The sequence below is a fragment of the Leuresthes tenuis genome, unplaced genomic scaffold (assembly GCF_036924035.1).
Source record: "Leuresthes tenuis unplaced genomic scaffold, fLeuTen1.0.hap1 SCAF_5, whole genome shotgun sequence".
Taxonomy (NCBI): Eukaryota; Metazoa; Chordata; class Actinopteri; order Atheriniformes; family Atherinopsidae; genus Leuresthes; species Leuresthes tenuis.
This window is the reverse complement of record NW_027325359.1, coordinates 10,281,238-10,302,661: the sequence shown is the minus strand read 5'-3', so window position 1 is coordinate 10,302,661 and position 21,424 is coordinate 10,281,238. Positions and strand designations below refer to the sequence as shown.

Below are 21,424 nucleotides of genomic sequence, written 5' to 3'. Positions count from 1 at the left end.
CCCAGTATCACTTCGCACCAGAAGCTTCTCTGCTGGAATCTCAATTAACAGACGTTCCCAGTGAGACCAGTAATTAATGAGGCCACATATTCAGCTGTCTATTGGCCTGAATAGTTGATACTGCCCTCATAAAAGCTACTTGAGAAAATGGATAGGAATATTTACTGGCTGCTGTAATGACTTCACTCTGCTTAACTGACGCAGACTAATCCTCCTCCCTTAGTTGCAATAAGGCAACTTATCCACATTCACCAATTGAACCTCCTTTTTATACAAGTACATTTATCAAGCAAACACGTGTTTTGTACAAATGTACCAAGATACAATATGATTCTGACTTGTTGGAACAATCTGAAATGAACCATAGAAAACAACACAGAACACAGTATTTCATATGGATAAGGTGCAAATCCACAGCCTACAGCCCAGAAACCACCGTCCGTTAATTATCAATAAACATGCCCTGGGGCCTTTTCTTTCCATCTTCTGATGTGATTAATTGTGTGTGCAGGATGGAATCATTCTTGTAAATGCTGAGGCAGCTCACCCCTAATGATCGCATCCTCCTTAACAAGTTATTACATGTGGTGTATGCAATGGACTTTGCAGACTGACAGTCACTTCCTGATCTTTATTGGGCACGCTCTTTGATCATAACGAGTGGGTGGGTTTCAATGGACTAGTTAAATGAACCCATTAAAACAGAAGGTCAGGTCACATGAATTTATTCCTTTCTGATTAACAAAAAGCTCATGATTCTAGGCTCGTCCCATTTCTCACTGACAGTAACAGAGCTCACAAATGCAGTCGCACAAAGCGATTCGATCAGAACACACAGAAGAAAAAAAGAATCATTTATTGAAAGGCAGACAAATAACTGACACAGGAAACATTATAAAAGACAAACCCAAATGCTGGCTGTAACTTACATCTCATGACAATAGCTGAGACACAAGATGAAAGCTTCTGAAATTAATTCAGATGTCAGAGCCCTTTAAATAACTTGAGCACAGTAAGATGTGATTGTCATCATGTTCTATTTTGACAAGCAAAAGCAACAACCTAAACACTTCACGTACAAATGTTGCATCGCTCAAAGAGAATATATATTAAGCATGCCCTTAAATTCATAGCTGTGCTTCATATACTTCAAGCTTTGCCCATAGTCTTATAAAACCTGAAAAGACTTGTTGGAAGATGTGCAATATACTGTAGGTAGATGGATGTTGCTTTGCTGTCTCGAACGTGCACATAATGCACAAATTTGGCCTATCAAAGATCTGTTGAGCTTTTTTTTATCCAACTATAAAATGTGAAAAGAACAACATTTTTCCAATTAAGTCAAGCCCTTGTATAAGGAAAAATACACCTCTATCTAAAGTAATAAAATTCACCGTCTCCTTTTATTCTCAAATCTAGCAGACTTCACTGAGGTGAGGAGATCTTAAGAAGAGGCTGGGAAGCTGTGCTGTTCGTCCATTTCTGCGGAAGCGACTGACACTGTGATGTGGCCAGGACGTGGTTCAGGTTGACAGTTCAGCGTCAGACCACAAAAACTGCCAATCCCCCCCTCTCAGATACGGATGTGAAAGGTACTGTAAGAACAAAAAATATGACATGAGGGACCAGCGGTGGCACAGTATGGGAAGTACTGAGATGTTTCCATAAATGAGCATACTCGTGGCTCAGGATGACAGTATCGTAGAGAGAGTTCTTCATGAAGATAGGTGAAGACGCAACACATTGATGAATGTTTTTATGAAAACATAATCATTCTAAACAGAGTTTTGTTACCTTAAAAAATCTGGAGCCCTGGAAATCATATTTTCAAAGTCGGCATAGGAGAGTTTGTTGTCTCCGTCCAAATCTGCCTCCTCTATGGTTTTCTCACACACCAAAACGACCTCCTCAGGAGTCAGCTCCTCTTTCGTCAGCCTATTCAGAGTCTTCTCGAGGTCCTCCTTGCACAGGTAATTATCCACGTTGAAGTCTAAGAGGAACGGAAATCATATCAGATAATTACAGAATTTGAAGTCATTCAGTTCGGGGAAATTGAAAGTAAACGTAATAAGTTTTTTCTAAAAGATTTCCTATTACCATATATCTTGAAGGCGTATATGGCCTTGAGCTCCCTCGGGGCCGTTTCACTGAGGACTGAGAACATGTCCACAAATTCATTAAAGCTGAGGTTCCCCATCCCATCTTCTGAGAATGACTCCACAATCCTGTTGCGGAACGGGTTTTCCTGCACATTAAACAAGGTCACGCCTGAATATATTATTCATAATGTTGTTACGCATTAAAGTAAATGTTAGAAGTTGTGTAATGAGCAGCACCTACTGTGGAGGTTTAAAATATAACTGCAGAGTTTGGTTAAAACATAATAATAACAAAGAACCGTGAGAGTTTCGTGAACATGTGTTGTGTCACATATGTGCGACAGACAGCAGACGAACAGTTTGGTGGATTCTGCTGATTAAACAATTTAGCTGAAAAAGCTGACCCAGTCTTTGCTAGTGCAGTGGAGTCACTATTTCCTTCTCCACTGATCACCCACAACCCAACCAGGCTTTTATATTACAGATAATTATCTCGTTCGACACAACCTATGATAAATTTACACTCAGAATGAAGCACGTTACACACAGATTCATGCCTTTGTACAACTTGCTCCTTTGTAATGCTGTGTGAATGATGTGAAAAATGTTCCCTAAATGCCTCACATGCAGTCAAAGGATCCAAGGAGGATCCAAACAGTTGCAAACTCTGCATACACTTCTTCTAGTCCCTGGTAATACACTCAAAAAAACATGTATGTTTGTGAAGAGTTTCCTTGACCTATTAGAGAGATGTTTGCGGAGCCTGACTCTTTACGTCACCCCACACTGCCCATTATTCCCAGTGAGATAGGAAAATATCCATGACTACGATACTATAAATGGCTTTCGGTGACTGTATGTTGTCCGTGCCTTGCAAAGCCTGCTTTCTTCATCTTTTATATGCCACTCTTGCAATCAGGCATTCATGCGACAGCTTTACTGGAAATGACCCAATTATGCCAAGGGAGAGTTTAAAATATGAGTCTCTTTTTTATGAACCTTTTGTGAATAAGTAGTTCATATTCATGAGCAGCGTGTAGGTGGAAAGGGATGAAAAATTACGGATGTTCTTTTCACTTTGCTGATAGGAGGGGAATATGGCACATTAACTTCCATAAGCTCACACAGTGTGGTGTCATCCAACCAAATCCTCTTGAGGGGAGAGTTCATTGATTAAATGTTGGTCAGTGTGAACGGAAGGTGCTATGACTGTGTCACTGAAGCCCAATCCAAGAAAAAAAAAAAAGCACAACACAGATCGATTTATGAAAATTTTTTTCCTGTTTACCTTTAATTCTGGCATATTGACAATCAGCGCTAAGGGCACTTTACAGTCAGGGTCATTGGTGTAGTCCATCGGTACAAGATGTGGTGCCAACTCATGATATCTGCCGTGCAAACTAGAATAGAACATAAAAAACGAATTTGAACAATTTAATTCCTCAAATGGCTTCCAACTCAATGTCATTTGGAAGAGAAACAACATACAACTCAACATTAAGAGTCTGGATTTCATCACTGGTGGTCTTAGAGGATGTGCAACAAGAAGTGAGTTAGACAAACTTAACTGTCGCATTACTGTTGTGTGACACTTGTAGCTGTGGACAGAAGCTGAACTGTTTTACATCCTCAGCTGGTTGTCAGTTTTGTTTCTGCTAGATCCTTCGAGCCTGTACATCTAATTAAGCAGCTTTTTACCTTCAAACTTCTAGAACAACTGACAACAGATAAGGAAACATGAGAATCACTAGTCAATCCCATCAAAAGCATGTATTCAGGTAATTTGTGCACTTCTGTGAATAGGTTTGTGACAGCAAGGGAGAGATGATGCCACCCCCTGAGTCATGATCCCCACATGCAATCACTGGACAGTCATATTCATTTTTAAAGCATGTCGAAAGAGTGAGAAATGTGGCGCGTCATTGGGTGGCACTGAAAACAACACCTGAGTCAAAGGGTCAACGTGACTTTCAAAGGTTTAGGTAACACACTGTCCCACAGCCACACCACATAACCCTCTAGCTTCTTCCTGCTTATTTACATTCGCAACACGCAATGGCAAACACTTAATTTACAGTATATTGTGTCATTCACAGATGAAATCATCTGTGTCTGCACTGTAAGCCGCACGCTGTTTGCCGGGATAATACTTTCACTGGGTTGGAATCATTTAGGTCAGTCAAGGAACATCAAGCCACTAAGTGCACTATGCTAAAAATATCCTTAAAGGGACCACATTCAGTGATTTTGCATTTCTGGTTGGATTTGCATTTTGCATTTGTTTATATGACACAGGACATATTTTATGAAGGCTAACTTATGTAAACATTTCCAAGTTTTAACACAAAACTTACTGGAAATCCATCTGGTCAAAATTCTATTCAGATTATTAGCAAACATGCTAAATCAAATTCATTACTGTAAACCAGACTGATAAGAAGCAAGATATTTTCAACAGATACATATGAAATGTTTTACTCAAGTTATGCTCAAGTAATGTTGATAATGAAATTGAAATACAAGACGTTTGCACACATTAAATGAAGGAGATATGAGAGATTTGGCACAGGACAGGAACTAAATCCAGCCTGAAATGATAATCTATTCTCTTCCAATGCAAGAAAGGCTTGTGATTTAAGATGGCGCATTGCATGCCATGTCCACATCCACTTAAAGCACATCTAACCTACACTGCAACGAGTAAGAACACATGTAGACAAAAGAAACACTCTATATCGACTCATTCTGGTACGCTTTCACCAATGTTTGGTTTATAACTGACCATCAACAGCACATATGCCAGCGGTCAGAATCAAAGCACTGCATCTAATGAACTCTTACCGCAGAATTTCCTTGCGAGTGAAAAACGTACAGTCCTGCAATGAGAGAAAAACAGCGTTTCATAACGAAGATATGACAATTACTTAAGTTTGATAAAGGATAGACGTTGTGAAAAAAACAAGGACAATCTAGTGCATCATGATGCACTCTCTGTGACACATCTGTGAGTCATATTAAGTAACAGTACAACTCCTCCGAATGACTATAAAAGGTATTTTGAGGTGTCTAGGCAACAACTGATCTGCTGTTGTCTGACATGCATATATTGGTCCTCACATATTATTCAAACAGTCCTGCAGGAGGCACCTCAGCTTACATTTGTCTTTTGTATCCAGCTGTCTGAGCTGTGCTCCTGGGTGTAAGAAGCAGGGCGCAGTCAGCTGTAGAGCTCTAGAGACAGTGTGATAACAAAAAGGAAGCTTTCCTGGGCAACCGTTCACAAATATGTTTGTCGAAGATGTGAGATGGTTTCCTGTCTCATAGTTTCCTTCACAAGACAACACTTTGAGTGATCGTATTCAACCCCTACAGCTCAGTAAGCTGATGCTGCACCATGTTAAACATTTGAATAGAAGCTCCTATAAGATCTTGAAAAACTGAGCAGTGAAACTAACCATAAAACAAGCCGAGAGCTACAGTATTCTAAGAGAAGTTTTTTAAGAGCTGCTGCAGTAACCAGAGAGGCCCTTGAGAACTAAACTGAGTCCTGAGAGTAGAGTTTCACCACATATCACTGACTTAGCATCAATTATTAAGTCCACACCTAATCACATGATAAACCTGTGCGAATGAAGATGTGTATCTTCCCAGGAAAACCAGGATTGTTGTCAGAGGGAACAAAAGGGGAGATCTTCTCAGACCATGGCTCAGTGTGGATCCTTCGTTTCATAAATGAAATGAAACCAAAACCCTCCTCCAGTCTCACCAAATATATAAGATGTGGACTTCCTATAGTTCAGAGGAAAATTAATTCAGCTGTATAAATCATTAATGAAATAAGGAATCTCAGATCACTGGGACTCTCTTTTAAACATCAGGGGGGAAAAAAACAAAGAAAAAGACAAACTGTGATGTATAACAGTCTCATAATGGTAATAATTCACTTTACGTTTACGAATGTTTTCATTGTTTCTTCCCTTCTTCTCAAATAGCTAAACAGAAGTTCTACAGGTCTGAGTGAATAAGAGTAAGGTGTTATTTTACACCTCCTTTATCTTCCTCATGCAGGTAAACACAGCATGCCGGCTCACCTGGTAAGCATCAAGTTGCTCGTCTGTAAAAATCGTTTGCTTATTACCCATCTTTATCAAGTAATTTGTTGCTTGTACAATTTCACAACGATGAACGTCCAAAGCCTTTTCTCAGAGAAAGGCATTTATGAGGTCCGCGGAGTCCAAGTCCCCCGCACAGGCTGAGTTGAGATTGTGGCAAACACCTAAAAATAGTTGCCATTGATGTACGTCCAAGAAATGTTTGCCATGACTGCAAAAAAAAAAAAAAAATCGATGAAAAAACATGTAAAAGAGATACCAGTATCCAGTTATGATTGAGCCAGAGCTCCGGATTTTCACTGTGGTCTCTGAGGAGAGCAAACTGATCTGCCTCTCCTTAGGAACCCAGGTGGTGTGTCCACTGGACACCAGGGAAACCAATGACATACCAGGGAAATAAATAAATAAATGCAGACGAGAACCTGCTGGTAATGAGGGTGATGTAACTGCAATGGGGGTCACTTAGATAAAACCTTTCATCCACCTACGATCATATCAGGCCCGGTAACAATGATAATGATGCAGTATATATCCAGTAATTTACTCTGCTACAGTACAATGAATCCAGTCTGTTATAATGGGCTTTTTCAGCCCTGATTGGTTGAGTTCGAAATCAGGGACTAAATAAAGTGCAATAGACGGTAGTGAAACTGTCGAGGATTATGTATCAAATGTGTAGATACTGAAACAGTTTCATCATCTATTATATGAATTGATCAATGAATGTATTCTCACAGACAGTCAGTTTCATTATGGAAATTTTAATTATATAATATAATAAAAGTAAAATTATTTTTTGGAGTTGGAATATGTTTAACGTTTCATTTTGGAATATTTCATAATCAGATGACACTTTTTGTTCCCCAGTTTCCTCATGTCCTCATACAGTTTGTGGGGAAATATCTGAAGGACTTAATAAGATCTCAAAAACATCGGAAATATGACCCTGACTCTGAAGCCTGCTTAAAGTTTGCGTTTTATTTCAAAGGTTATATTATCAATTGTGTTCAATCTTTATCCTAAATGTAACTCGTGTGGTATTAGTAGCATAAAATGTGCCACTCGTGAACAGTAAAAGTGTGTCGGAACAGTAATAGTTCCCCATTTGATGTTGTTCTTTCCATCACAAACCCCACAGGGGCAATTTTCCTCTGTGCTGATGAAGGAGCAAAAACTTTTAACTTAAACACAGGACCTGTTGCACTTGAAGTATCTGCTAACAGACACTTTTGTCAGCCCACATCTGACCATCAATCACCGCCTCAGTCTTAGCATGTCGCCCCCGCTGTGCTGCAGATACTGATGTCCATCTCTAATCCACCTGCCTGCTTTCACAGCTCAGCAGTACAGTAAAGGGTGTCCTGACTGCACCCCGGGACACATGACAATTTCACACTTCATCCAGAAAAAAAAAACCTGCCTGGCTTTACGCTGCTTAAACTGTTGCTCTTTGTTGCGTTTGTAGCTCTGTAAATAGCTAAGTTACCCAGGATGGACTCTAAGCGAGAGAAAGACCAAGGTAAGTTGATGGATAGCTTGTTGCTATGTCGCGACGCTAGCCTCTAGCGGCTCATGCTACTGTAGCTAGCTGTGTCCCTAAAATAAGGTGAAACTAACAACCTATTGTTTGTTACACCACGTCTTACGTGTGTCATCACAAGAAAAAAGGGGAGTGGGGGGAGACTTGCTACCGCCTTTATTCAATAACCCACCCACTTTCATCCGGCTGAATCATCCTCATGAATTCACGCAGCTGTTTCACACGAACGACGCTCTTTGCTAACAGGCTAACAACATTTAACGTTACTGTTAGCTTACTGTGATGCCGAATTTACCGTTATTTTTGCAGGTGCAATGCAAGACGCACGTTCGGTGTCCCTACTTTCCCCCGCCCAGTTATGTTTTCCTGTTTTGCAGTGGCATTACATCCTACCACTACTAACACAGTTAACATTTAAGTGGACCGAAATCATTTTGAAGATGTTACAGGGTGGTGTGGAGAAAAGCAGACACACACATCATTATATCTGGTAAAGAGAGCGAGTGCTTCTGAAGGAGAATTGCGTGTAGTACTGGCATCCCTTAAGCAAACCAAAGCAAATTGAAATCCCTCAGCTCTTTGTCCATGCTGCCTGTGAGCAGTGTGATATTACATAACACTGCACTCATCTCCCTGTTTGTGACCCTTTTCCACTGGACCTGGCAGAGGAGATGCTCGTGTGCTGTCAGGTATGAAATTCATGCACTGCTTGGCTTGGAATCCCCCATTTAAGGAGGACAGCATGGGCTGTCTACCCACTGCTCACAGACGCTTCCAGCATTTTCTTTTGCAGTGCTGACTCACAGATTTGGGGGCTATGTGGTTGTACTGCATCAACAGGGGTAGAAAAGGGAATATGTTTTTCTGTGTGCTGTCTTTTCTCTTTCAGATGCAGACTGTGAGAAGATAACGGCTGTGCTGCTCAAATCACGTACTGGGGAGTTCGATTTGGAGTCCATACTGTTTCTCAAACTGAGAGGTCTTGGTAAGATTAAATCCATATATTAGCACCGATCGCTGATAAAGGCAGTTATTTTTAACTGTATTATAACTTGTACTTTTCTCATCCTGTGCTCTCAGGTGTACATGATCTTGGATGTATTGGGGAGTGTATAAGTTTGGAGAGACTGGACCTATCCGGTAATAATATCACTAATTTAACACCTCTGGCATCTCTTCGGCTTCTTGCTGTTTTAAATTTGTCCGCGAACAGGATCTCCAATTTAGGTGAGATCTCAGGCACGAAATAACAAAAAAAACCTTTTTTTTCTTTTTCCAGCATATCTATAAAAAAAAATCTAATGTTTATCCCGTTTTTTTTTCTACATTTTCTTGTGCATGTCCAGAGCCCCTGTGCAGCTGTGAAAGTTTGCAGCATTTAAATGTGGCTGGTAACATCATATCTAGGTATGAATGCATGATCGTGCTGCAGATTTGCTCGTTAATAGCATAGTAAACCAGTCTTTTGTTGTGTGGTTGATTTGTTTTTTAACTGAAATTCTTCAATATATCTTATGTACTCTTATGTGGTATCGGTCATACAAAAAAAAAAAAGCGCTGTCCAAATTGTCTCTGGTGTTTAACCTGTGAGCTCATTTAATAGAATCTAATAATCTTGTTACTGTCTCGTTCTCCCGGCAGTGTCGAGAGCCTACATTGCCTTGTTTCCCTGAGGAAGCTAGAAAACATACGTCTGAAAGACAACACGTACAATTACACTAACCCAGGTAATTCCTGCAGACGCTACGTTCCCGTGGATAGAGAACCTTCGTGAGTAAGCTGAGGATGACGCTTTTCTTCTTCTGTCAGTTTGCAGAAACACATCTTATAGAACCGTCGTGCTTGAGATGTTCCCCAGCATCAAAGTGCTGGATGGTGAGATACTTCTTTTTCTTCCTCTTCTTTTATTCCTTCAATGTGTCGCTGGGTGAGGCATTGACCTGTGTGTATTCATAAAATGCTTCGAATTGTAGGTGAAAGAGTTGTCGGACGAGGGAGTGACTTGTACCAGTTATGCAAAGACATTGACGATACCATTAAAGGTATTTGTTGTATTTTTTTCTTTTTCTTTTCAGCAACATACTCGCGTGCACGACTAGCCACGCGTTATCGTACGCTTCACCAGATTTAGCACTTCACTGTAATATTTATTGAAAGTACAAAACGTCCCGATTACACCGCTTACATCTGTGATCCAGCTGTGATCCAGCTGTGACCGTCCCTACTTTAAATTGAAAAAAATGCTGTTGTTGTTGTTTTTACGGAACTTTTTTTTGTCTTTCTCGACACGATTAGCCGCCTCATACAAGAACGGACAGCTTATTGAACACCCTGACTGCAAGCCATGGGTAGAGGATAGTTACTGGGACATAAAGAGATCGAACAATGCCATTATTGAAGAGGCGTACAAGCAGTTTAACGGTAAGCGCTATAGGAGGTGTCGCATGTGATCTCACCAATCATTAACGGTGCTGAATTTCTAGTGTGGGGGGATTCATGTGTAATCCTTGCCTTTTTTTTTATTTATTCATTTTATTTCCTGTCTGCAGACGTTCTCCATGAATGCAGACTCCTCAACAACAGAGCCACTCACGTGATTTCACAGACTGAGAGATCCATGAGCCTAAAGAAGCAACCAAAGCAATATGCCATCTGAGCTGGGAACACACTGTTTGTGTGCAGTATTTGGCAACTTTTTTTGTTGTGCAAATTACCACGGCTAATGTACTGTAGCTTTTTCAAATAACCACGGTTATGTCAAAAATGCTTGATGATTATCATTGCCTGACACACATGCTCTGTGTTGCAATGTGTGACATTTTGCTGTAACTACATGCATCCTATGCATTTATTATCAGACATAACGTGGGTGGTTTGAAAACCTTTAACCATACTGATACCCCACAGTTCGGTTCAAAGATGTCTTAACTTGCACAGTATGCATTTTGTACCGTGCTATGCTGCTTTTGAGAATTCCTACACTGTAGGTCCTTGGTTATTAAGAGCTTTTTCTCCATTTAGCGTTGCTGTTTTTTGAGAGTTTATTTGTCCTGCGCTGTGTGCTTTCTTTCTTGCATTTTTTGCAAAAAGTGAATGATTGTGTCAGCGGTTTCTACTTGTTTTATACCATAAGATGTATTATGTGTACAAACAAATTGTGGGAAAATAGTGTTTATAAACCTATAAAGGAGCACCTCGTTAATTTTCTTTATTTCTCTCGTTTCTGACAACTGACACACCAATGTCTCTCACTTCCTACACAACCAGAGCCAAAGAATGTATTCTAAGGATTAAAAAAAAAAGAAAGATTTAAAAAAAATCGTTATGGCTGAATGCTCATCGTTAAATTGGTGGTGTCTTAGAAACAGTCCAGTCGCGCCACCTGCTGGTGGTAGTTTTTCTCTGAATGTTCTGAGCAACCGGATATCCGACACTTGTCCCGTTCTAAGCAACTGTAGCTTAGTCCCTTGTATGACTTAAATTTGAAATAAAACCTTGTTATTTTAAGAAAGTGTTCAGACTGGTTTATCTCTTGTTAGGATGGAATAAATGCAAAGTGAAACACGGTATCCCTTCCGTAAGACAATAAGAGTGAAGAGAAGATAATCCTGTATTTAACGTTGCAGACAGAATAGAAATGAGAACTGGACAGAGCGGTAGATAACTACGAATAATCCATTTTATTTCGAAGTTTCCGATGAAAAATGTATTGAAGTTCACACAAAGTACATTAACTGTGTTTTAAGCAATAAATGTTTTATTTTGAAATACGGAAGTGCGTTTCTTACGCCGTTAGCTTGACAAGTGCAGCTACGACTGCGTCGACCTTGGCTAGCTCAGGATGGCAGGGAAGGCGTGGAGGTCAGCGGTATGTACCTGTGAATTTATGTAGATCTGCCTGAAGTTTGGCACATAATACTTGAAGCTATGTCTTAACTATCAGCTCATGTCAGGATAATGTGCCATTCACACAGATATAGATTGTAGGCACAAATACAGTACATGCAGTGCTAACTATTCCGCTAACCGCTAACTCACAGACTGCTTGCTTCTAGTTACTATAGCAACGACTCTTGACTGCTAACCAGTTAGCAAATGAGCTAACTAGATGTTTTAGTTTTTATCATAAAGCATCGTTGTAACAGTTTGTAGCTGATTGCTCAAGTTGAATATTTTCTGTTAAAGCTAAGATATGGCAACACATGTCTATCGTCTACAGATTGTAAATCTTCTAAGAAAGTTGGGTTTATCCATCAATGACAAGGACAAAATCAAACCACAGAAAGTAAGTTAAGCATACTTTGAAATGTTGACTGTCCTTGCGACGGTAGAAAAAAGAGCTAGCTAGCCATTTCCCTTAGTAGTAATGCAAATAAATCTGCAATCGTCATCTGGTATAGCCATCTTTTCCAAGTCAAAAGATAACAGACATTCGCTGTGCAATTTGTGCATTCAGCTGAGCTGACACAAGTTTTATAGTCGCCTGCAAACAAAGGGTTCCCCACCTTTCATATTTGTTATCTACGTCACGACATTCAGTTTGCCATGTTTGCCCATGGCCTTGTCTGAGGCCTTTTGCGGTTGAATACAGGCTCTAAACCATACATTGCTAATGAAGTAAGGAACCAACTTAAAGTGTCTTTGCAAGGTACTGGAACATATCTAAGGTTTCTGGCACAATTTCAGCTTCTTACAAGGTGCATGGAAAAGGGGAAAGTCTGAAGAGGTAAAATGTTTGATGATAGGATAAAGGAGATCACTCAGACCAATTTCGTATTGGTATTACAGTGACCTTTCCTTGTAATAAGGTAAGTGTACTCAAACCCCGCCAGCAAAATTCTTCCTACAGAGCCACAAGATCCCCTCAGAGTGCGCAGCGAGGCTTTAGGTTTTAAGTTGAATTTGTCCTCTGTGGTTTGTTTATGTATTGTGTATTTACCTGCAAAGTAAAAACCACGAGTGTTTCGTGTATTGCACTGCTTCAGGTAGATTTACTTTAGTGACCGAGGACTGGTGCAACAGCACAGTTGCTCACATTTATTCATTTTACTGCACCACTTATCTAAATTCCCTTCACGTCCCATTACAGTCCTGTCATCAAGACTTTTATCATTTGTCAAACATATCAGCTAGAACAGTCTTCGTAGCTTTGTTTATAACGTCCATTGTGAGATAGTTTGAATTGGGGGAAAAAATGTTTGTGATGTTTGATGTTTGATTGGCAGGTGTCACGGGTAGTTGGCGCTTTGAAGAATGAGACTCCACAATCCAGGACCTTCATCCGTGGGGTATATATCTTTATTTCCAAAGCTATAGTACTTTATTGTAATAATGATTACATAACTACTTTAGTCTGTTTTAGTCTTTAACATTCATGGCATTACTTAGTGTTTAAGAGTGCAATCATTCTTGCGTTCTCGAAGATCATTTTTGTCTCTCTTTTGTCTCACAGATGCAAACTGTTACTTTAATCCCCGGGGATGGAATTGGTCCAGAGATCTCAGCTGCTGTCATGAAGATATTTGAAGCAGCTAAAGTTAGTTCTGGATGAGAAATAAATCAATCAATAAAGTTCTAGTGATACAGATCAATTTATTTCCAATGTTGATACTAAAACAAATCTATATTTCTTCATGAAATTCTGCATTATGGAGACTAATTCAGTGCCTGTCCTGTACATCTGCCTTTGATTTAGGCGCCTATTCAGTGGGAAGAGAGAAACGTTACAGCTATTCAAGGACCTGGTGGCAGGTGGATGATTCCCCCAGATGCCAAAGAATCCATGGACAGGAACAAAATTGGCCTGAAAGGTGACGAAAATACACGCTCATATACCAGTAGGCCATTCCCAACAGTCATGACCTTTACAGCGTGTGTTCATACTTTTATTTGTCTGTGTAAATGTTGCACTTGACCCTAACTCTAAACCTCATTTAGAGACGTGGCCAAACCAATAAAACAACACCAATGAGCCCCTTTTTTTTGCACTCTTGTTGGAAAGAGATTTTTAGATGTAACAGGGACACAACAGGTCATTCAAACATGATAACGATAAATACCTTTTTCTGTGTTGAAGGGCAATTTTGAATTATTTAACCTCCAGGTCCTTTGAAGACACCCATAGCGGCCGGCCACCCCTCTATGAACCTGCTGCTGAGGAAAACCTTTGACCTCTATGCTAACGTACGCCCCTGTGTGTCTATCGAGGGTTACAAAACCCCCTACACTGGTGTGGACCTGGTTACCATTAGGGAGAACACTGAGGGAGAATACAGCGGGATTGAACACGTGGTAAGACCCTCTATCAACACACCACTTGTTCAGTCATTAGGTGCTGTTTGATTGTTTCCTTCATATGAAGTCTTTTGTAAGACGGACACTATTAATGCCTCTCATTTCAGATTGTCGATGGAGTTGTGCAGAGTATTAAACTCATTACAGAACAAGCCAGCCAACGCATTGCAGAATATGCTTTTGAGTATGCAAGAAACAATCAGAGGGCCAGCGTCATTGCTGTTCACAAGGCTAATATCATGTGCGTATTACACATTAAAGATGACTGTGAGTCATTTCAAAGCCGTTTGCTGGAGTTAAAGTGTCTCTGTTGACATCTTTTTGTAGGCGCATGTCGGACGGACTTTTCCTTCGAAAATGCAGAGAGGCTGCTGAGAAGCACAAAGACGTGAAATTCACTGAAATGTACTTGGACACTGTGTGCCTTAATGTAAGCCCTGATAACTTTTATGGGAAATTAGATTGGTTGTGTGTGCATTTTAAATGCATAGCAGGTGATGTTTTGTTGCATTCTTAACACCTGTAACGGTCGGTGACGTTGTCGATGTACACTTACAGATGGTACAGGATCCCACACAGTTTGATGTTCTGGTGATGCCAAATTTGTACGGAGACATCTTGAGGTTAGTAATCGGTACCACCGAATCTCTTATAATGTGCTGTTGTAGCAACTACTGGAGATTAAAGGGCAACTCCGGTACTTTTAAACCTAGACCTTATTTCTGACATGAAATACGTTTATCTACTCACGAAAGTCGGCGTCCTTCGAAAGGTATTTAGAAAACTCGCGATCGGCGTATATCCATATAACGGAGTTAATGGGGCAGGGACAATGCAGCCTCTTTATTTCACCAATACTTTAAGAAGAATGAATGAACGAACGTGTACTATAGCTCTGTTAGCTCATAGGTGCTGTTATGTGGCTACTTGCGGCTATAGGAGAGCTAACGGTGAAACTGGCCAAACTGTTCTCGGTGAGTAGATAAATGTATTTCATGCCAGAAATAAGGTTTAAAAGTACTGGAGTTCCCCTTTAATGTCAGCCACAGTGATCTCTGCTTATCTGACCTGTAAAGATTTGAAAAGACAAAGCAAATTATGCCACCAACAGATCCAGAGGTAACTTAACTGTTTACTGTTACAGTGACCTCTGTGCTGGACTAATTGGAGGTCTGGGAGTGACCCCTAGTGGAAACATAGGGGCAAACGGTGTGGCTATATTTGAGTCGGTACGTTGTTTCTGTCTCAGTTTGACAAATTTCAGGTACTCGTGTAATCAAAATAGAAATTGAAAGTGTCTAGACTTTTGTGTTTATCAAAATTTCAAGCACAGTGACGGAGCATTATAAATGTTGTCCTTCCAGGTTCATGGAACTGCTCCAGATATAGCAGGAAAAGACCTGGCCAACCCCACAGCTCTGCTGCTCAGTGCAGTCATGATGCTGCGGCACATGGGCCTGCACGGCCACGGCAAGACAATCGAAACTGCCTGTTTTGACACCATTCGAGACAAAAAGGTAATCTACTTTTCAAAAAATAAAAACATGCTGTGTTTGTTGTAATCCTTCTATGATTCATAATGCTTTTGTTGTCTTTTTTTTTTTTCTTCTTCCAAGGTTCTAACCAAAGACCTGGGAGGGAACTCCAAGTGCTCAGAATTCACAGAAGCTATATGTCAAAGAGTGCGGGACATGGACTAAAAAGAGTTAGTGTGGCCCCGGAGGCACTAGTTAGGATTTGGGTCAGCTGATTTCATCATGTCATGTTGTACTGTATCTTCGTGGTTCAACCATATTGTTTATTCAAACTCAGGAGTTTGAGATCCTGAATGTCTTCATTCCTTTTCCTGCACATTCCTGCAAATAACTGTCTTAAAACCTTTTACCAACAGTTTCTGTGTATGCGATGGCTGTAAATTGTGGTAAAGGCCGAACTTGAACTTTAATGTATTCGGCGCTGTCACTTTAAAACACAATCCAGATAATAGCTTGAGAAACAATCATTTGTCAACAGGTCTTTGTTCGTGTTTGTGGCTATGCTTAAAGAACACTGCTTTGAACTAAATCGAGCTTCTGAAACAAACAAAAAAAAAAGAAAATCTTCACATTTTGAGCATGAATGTGTAAAGGAAGATGCCAACAGAAATGCCAGACTTTGAATTGTTTTTATTTATGGAGTTATGCTAATGACTTTTTTTTGTTGTGTGTGGGACGTTTCAGCCGCTGTTATTTATTCTTTTAAAAGTTACAACCATGTTTTATTGTGTTTAATGCAAACTGATTTCAAACGCACACTGAATATCAACAGATATGTACACAAAATGTCGTTTCCTGTCGCGCATGTTAACAGGTAGAATTAGAATTGGCTAGAGATAAATATGTGTTAAATACAATTACTCCAGTATTTGGGGGTGGGGGACACATTAAAATGGTGGGAGTTTATGAAACCATTGTGAATATATTTACTAATTAAAATATTAAATAAATTGATTTGAAAACTAAAGTCCTGCTATTATTTGTGCATCCTGCAAACAGGATGAAGATGTAATTAAATCAATCTCAAAAAGGGTGTGATTTGTTTTGCACAGTTACACAATCATCTCCTTAAGAACACGACACCACTTGGTAAAGGCTCTCTATAACTTTTTTGTACATCTCTATGACAACAGGGCGACGAAGCTTCATTGTTGGACCTAGAAGGAGAAAATGGTATCATAAGCTGATGTCCCAAAATGTAATTACATAGTTCAAATACCTGTAAGGTGGCTACATACTGTTTATGCTATGATGAAGCAGTTGATGGCTGAGGCCCTGCTATTCTTACCCAGTTCCCCTCCAGAAACGGAAAAATCCTTCCTCAAAATAGTCCACTTTTGTATGCGCTGGGCATTGGAGATGGCTGCGGAGTTGACTCTGTCAATGCCTTTTTGAACTGCTCGGTGCACTTCTTTGTCTCTTCCTTCAACTATGTCAGAGACTTTAGTTGCTTGGCTGCCTAACTGTCTGCAGAACTCCACAGCCTCCATGCTGAGCTCCTCAGTTGGCTCCAGGGTTTCTGCATTGTCACAACACTGAAATAAAATATTATGGCCTCAACGTCACACATTGTGAATATAAAACAGTCGCACTGCAAGTACAGATAATTTAGTGTTTCCAATGCTATATGCTTGCACTAAGAAGGGATTTCAAACAAAATGCAGCAGCATTAAATCAGAAACCTTGCTCTTGTGAAAATGTGAAAATTTACCTTTAAAGTTAAAAGCATGGACAGGAACTTCCTCTTATCTCCAATCAGCATGGCGTTGCTGATGATAGGAAGCTCCCTTTTCACTGCTTCCTCTATGGGAACAGGGGCAACGTTCTCCCCTCCGGCAGTGATGATCAACTCTAAGAAGGAATAGAGGGCACCCTGACATTTCAGCTGCTTATGACTCACAACAGGGACAGAGGAGGGAATGTCTTGTTGCCCAGGACAACATATACTCAAATATGTCAAAGCATTATGTGAGCAAACACACCTTTTATCCTTCCTGTGATGTACAAGAAGCCCTCTTCATCGATTCTCCCCAGGTCTCCAGAATGCAGCCATCCGTCTTCATCCAAAGCTTCTCTTGTTTTGTCCTCCATGTTGAGAAACCCCATGAAAATGTTACGTCCCCAAAAGCAAATTTCCCCTGTTCCTTCAGAGTCCACGTTGGCCGTTTTGTATCGACAGCCAGGCACCACCTTACCACAGCTATAAGAAAAATCATTTTTGTCTCTTATTTGGCACTCAAAGGATTGAAATTCATATGACAGGATTTGTACCACCCCTGAATTTTTACCTGGGCAGTTTGTAGGCATTAGGACCCGACATGAAGTGAGGTCCTGTGCTCTCACTCATGCCATAGGCCTCGTACAGGTGGATGTTTAGGCCGAGGAAAAACTGCACCGTTTCACTTCCGATTGGTGCTGCTCCGGAGAAGAACTTCTGACAGCAACCCAGGCCCAGCTCTGCCCGAAGCTTCTGCAGCACAAGACTGTCAGCCAGGGAGAGGAGGAATGGCTTCTCATCATCCCTAAGAAAAGAAACAAAGCAACAAAAGCCTTGGAAATGAGGTTAAATCAACCATCTGTAGGCATCAATTACAAAAGCCTATTTGTCCTAAAACCTTTTTGAACCTTTTCTGTACCTACTTTAGCATACATCCTCGATTGGCCTCCAGGCTGACTGACATTGCCCATGTCATGAGTTTCTTTTTCACATATCCACACTGGCTAATTCCCTGCTTTATCTTCTCCATCATTTTCTCCCACACCCGTGGAACGCCCATGTGGGACGTTGGACAAACTTCTTTGAGAGTAGTTATCAGGCTTCCCTGTTAAATTGGGAAAGAAAGTCACAGTTTATAACTTATCCGTGTTCTCGCTGTCCAAAAATGTTCGATACATTATTCCGCTTTTTTCCCTTGTACAGCTAATATTGTGTTTTTAGATCAATCAGTTAGTACTGTTTAGATATCAAACACGCTATCTAAAAAAAATACTTTCAGCAACAAACATGTTAAAGTTACTACGCTAATTTTAACTAACTGGCAGGTCTTTCAAATCTTTTTCAAATCTTTTAAACTTTTACCTTTAAGGCATCTGGCTGTGCGAAGTACACCAGCTCCCCCCACTGGATGCCTGCCCACAGATCATAGATCTGAGCAGCAATGTGGCTAAGAGGCAAGTAACTCACAATTGACTCCTGTTTAGTGTCAGCTGGCTGCATGTCTCCAACTCTGCTGGCACGATTGGCAGTCCAAGTGATCTATGTGTTCATTGCAGTCAGGCATAGAATACAGAATACTATTTGGTGTAGCCTTTGGCATTTCCAAGTAATTTAAAAATCATTTCCACAGGTAACAACGTGATATTAACACATGCAACTGCTTGCCTATGGTTCTAGAGAGCATTGGAGATGTCCAAATATGTGTGGATTAGCATTAACCGCATGGACGCTTACGTTGTCGTGACTGAGCATGACTCCTTTTGGCTTGCCTGTCGTGCCAGATGTGTAGATGAGAATGCAGCACTGGTTGGCTCTCTGACCGCTGATGATGTCATCCAGCTGTTTGTCAGAAACATCCAGGCCCAGCTCCAGGAACTCATCCCACTATCCAAAAACAGCAGTATGCCATTTGAACACAGACTGAACAGTCATTTGGTGCACAGCGTTGTTCGTGGCATCCAAAGAACTTACTGAGTAGAGATTTGAGACCTTCTGCTGGAGTCGTCCACTGTACTGCACAATGGCTTTCAAATGGGGTAATCTGTCCTGTATCTATGATAGTGAGCGTGAGAGTTTTGTGTTTATTTATTCTTATGTCAATAAAGACATGCATATAATTAACATAAATGCATATACATTTAACAGTACCTGTAATATCTTATCTAGTTGCTTTTGGTTTTCTACCACAATGATGTTAGCTTTGGAGTCGCTGGCGACATACTGGCAAGCTTCTGGTGAGTTTGTGGCATAAATCCCTGTCATTACTCCTCTGTGAGGAATAATACAGGCAACAAGAATCATTTTGAGAAGGAAGAAAAAGAAGTTGGTGACTGTCTCACTGCAACAGCAATGTGAAAAAAATTATAAATGAACATTGACAACTATATGATACGCATGGTTATTGGTAGACTCGTGTCCTGCTAAATACAAGTCTGGTGCTTCTCACCCTGCCATGATGGCACCGACTGCAGAGAAGAACCATTCTGTTGAATTGAATCCTAGTATTGCCACTCCATGGAATCTCTCTAAACCAAGCTGCAAACATCAACACATGTTTTTTCTCTTCTCTTTTAAAACTTTTAAAACATTGAAAGTGTCACTTTGCATTTTCTGTAGAGGGAAGGTCTATATCATGTACATTGTACCTTTACAAAGCTCTTGGCGGCTCTCCTGCAGAACTGATAATACTCCAAGAACGTTATCTTTTCCCATTTGCTGGTCCTCTTGCTGGCAAGCGCGTGCAGGTTTCCGTATTTTTCAACGGAGGCCTTGAACATTTGATGAACTGTGATGGGTTCCTCTTGACATCCCTCATCTATCCTCAGCTTGACCGAGCTTCTCACGTCAGTGGTCCACAGAGAATGAGCAGGGGCAAGAGGTGTGCAGGCAAGTCTTTCTGTTTCTTGTTCTCCTGCGATGAGAGAAAAATCGCGTTAGAAGAAACAGACCCAATTATTTCCATTTAGAACAAGCAAAGCTGAGCTAAGTACAGCTTCCACAGTGATCCCAGAATCACAGTGAAAGATCTCTCAGTCAACAGGCTCATGCTCTCATATCTCACCTCCAGAGACCAGCACTTCACTGCCTGACAGCACTTGTGCCATAGGCTCCTGAGTTGTGAACGCCGCACTGAAACGCACAAAGGAAACAGCGCATGTACAGTGCGGCTCAAATGCTGGCAAGGGTTTAACTCGCTGTTTTCATATCATCACATGGCTCTAATTTTCAGCTGCCTGGTTTACACAATACAATGTCAGTGTTGGCACAGCTAAACCCCCTTTGCTTTGTCGGACGGAGTTTATACAATGAGTCAAAAGACTGTCCACTCCAACTCATTACAAAATACATTCTGCGCAGCGAACTGCAGTAACTTTTAGCGTCAGTTCCTAACCTACATGGGTTGGTAAAGGTTAACATCTGGTGGGAAATAATGTTCTTTCAGCATTGTGGGGGAAAAGTGGCAAACACAGAAGAAGTTAGTCAAAAAGAAGAGATAAAAGCTTCAGCTTTCCCAGCGCTTGTGTATGGTGGTGAATTTTCAGACGAACTGACAAATCTGGCCAAAGGAAAAAATGTTAAGAGCCCGTCCCACAACTTGACAAAACGCAGTTCTTATCTCTGCTCAATTTAAAGAAAAAATAACTATTTTAAGTGCCTTACCTGTCCTCAAGTGTATCAGTGACCTTTTCTTTTTCAGGAAATGCCATATTCATTCTAAGGGTAGCGGGTCACCTGCTGGGAGTTCAGCACACCTCATGAAGTCTTCTGTGGCTGTGAAACACATCTGAAATCCACTGCACTGGACGGCTCGCACGGGGCCCTGTCATGAATTTAAATGAGCTCAGTCTTTTCATGTGTAAAACAGTTTTCTTATGTTCTTTACCAAATCACACGCTGACAAGCGACAAAGAAAAAAAGAAAAAGAACAAAACTTTGCTCTTTTCCGAAAAGCCCGTCGTCTTTATGCAGTCGAGGCAACGTGAAACTTCTAATCAGATACAACTAAAATTAGACAACTTTGTCAAATGACTGACTACCATTGATATCTTAAAATGTTGTATCTAACAGAAAACTAGGACAAATATATTGAATGTTCTGAGACAAATCGTTGAAACAGAATTTCAACA

General features: G+C 40.6%; 4 protein-coding genes across 5 annotated transcripts; 2 read left to right on the top strand and 2 right to left on the bottom strand.

Annotated features, from left to right (window-relative positions):
- Positions 1–872: 872 nt before the first annotated feature.
- Positions 873–6,660, bottom strand: cib2 (calcium and integrin binding family member 2). The gene is made up of 6 exons (XM_072385217.1): positions 6,191–6,660; positions 4,941–4,975; positions 3,388–3,499; positions 2,098–2,245; positions 1,795–1,990; positions 873–1,595 (listed from the first exon to the last, which is right to left on the bottom strand). Exons 1-6 carry the CDS (start codon positions 6,239–6,241, stop codon positions 1,574–1,576), a joined length of 564 nt encoding a protein of 187 aa, XP_072241318.1. The 5' UTR covers positions 6,242–6,660; the 3' UTR covers positions 873–1,573.
- A 739-nt stretch (positions 6,661–7,399) lies between these two features.
- lrrc61 (leucine rich repeat containing 61) lies at positions 7,400–11,070 on the top strand. The gene is made up of 9 exons (XM_072385889.1): positions 7,400–7,730; positions 8,641–8,736; positions 8,832–8,978; positions 9,098–9,158; positions 9,393–9,478; positions 9,561–9,626; positions 9,725–9,793; positions 10,047–10,172; positions 10,301–11,070. The coding sequence occupies exons 1-9, from the start codon at positions 7,703–7,705 to the stop codon at positions 10,405–10,407; spliced, it is 786 nt and encodes a 261-aa protein (XP_072241990.1). The 5' UTR covers positions 7,400–7,702; the 3' UTR covers positions 10,408–11,070.
- Positions 11,071–11,535: 465 nt separating this feature from the next.
- On the top strand, positions 11,536–16,406 carry idh3a (isocitrate dehydrogenase (NAD(+)) 3 catalytic subunit alpha). Of its 2 annotated transcripts, XM_072385887.1 has the most exons (12): positions 11,536–11,619; positions 11,971–12,036; positions 12,977–13,039; positions 13,204–13,287; positions 13,447–13,561; positions 13,855–14,042; positions 14,153–14,286; positions 14,373–14,475; positions 14,604–14,668; positions 15,190–15,274; positions 15,410–15,562; positions 15,662–16,406. In XM_072385887.1, exons 1-12 carry the CDS (start codon positions 11,593–11,595, stop codon positions 15,743–15,745), a joined length of 1,167 nt encoding a protein of 388 aa, XP_072241988.1. In that variant the 5' UTR covers positions 11,536–11,592; the 3' UTR covers positions 15,746–16,406. The 2 variants fall into 2 exon arrangements, with proteins under 2 accessions (XP_072241988.1, XP_072241989.1); XM_072385888.1 differs by lacking the exon at positions 11,971–12,036 and having other exon boundaries at positions 11,548–11,619.
- On the bottom strand, positions 16,257–21,139 carry acsbg1 (acyl-CoA synthetase bubblegum family member 1). Its single transcript, XM_072385886.1, has 14 exons — positions 20,958–21,139; positions 20,359–20,426; positions 19,943–20,208; positions 19,744–19,832; positions 19,446–19,566; positions 19,269–19,349; positions 19,032–19,181; positions 18,660–18,836; positions 18,221–18,402; positions 17,869–18,102; positions 17,563–17,780; positions 17,292–17,431; positions 16,869–17,115; positions 16,257–16,737 (listed from the first exon to the last, which is right to left on the bottom strand). The coding sequence occupies exons 1-14, from the start codon at positions 21,008–21,010 to the stop codon at positions 16,649–16,651; spliced, it is 2,115 nt and encodes a 704-aa protein (XP_072241987.1). The 5' UTR covers positions 21,011–21,139; the 3' UTR covers positions 16,257–16,648.
- Positions 21,140–21,424: the final 285 nt, after the last annotated feature.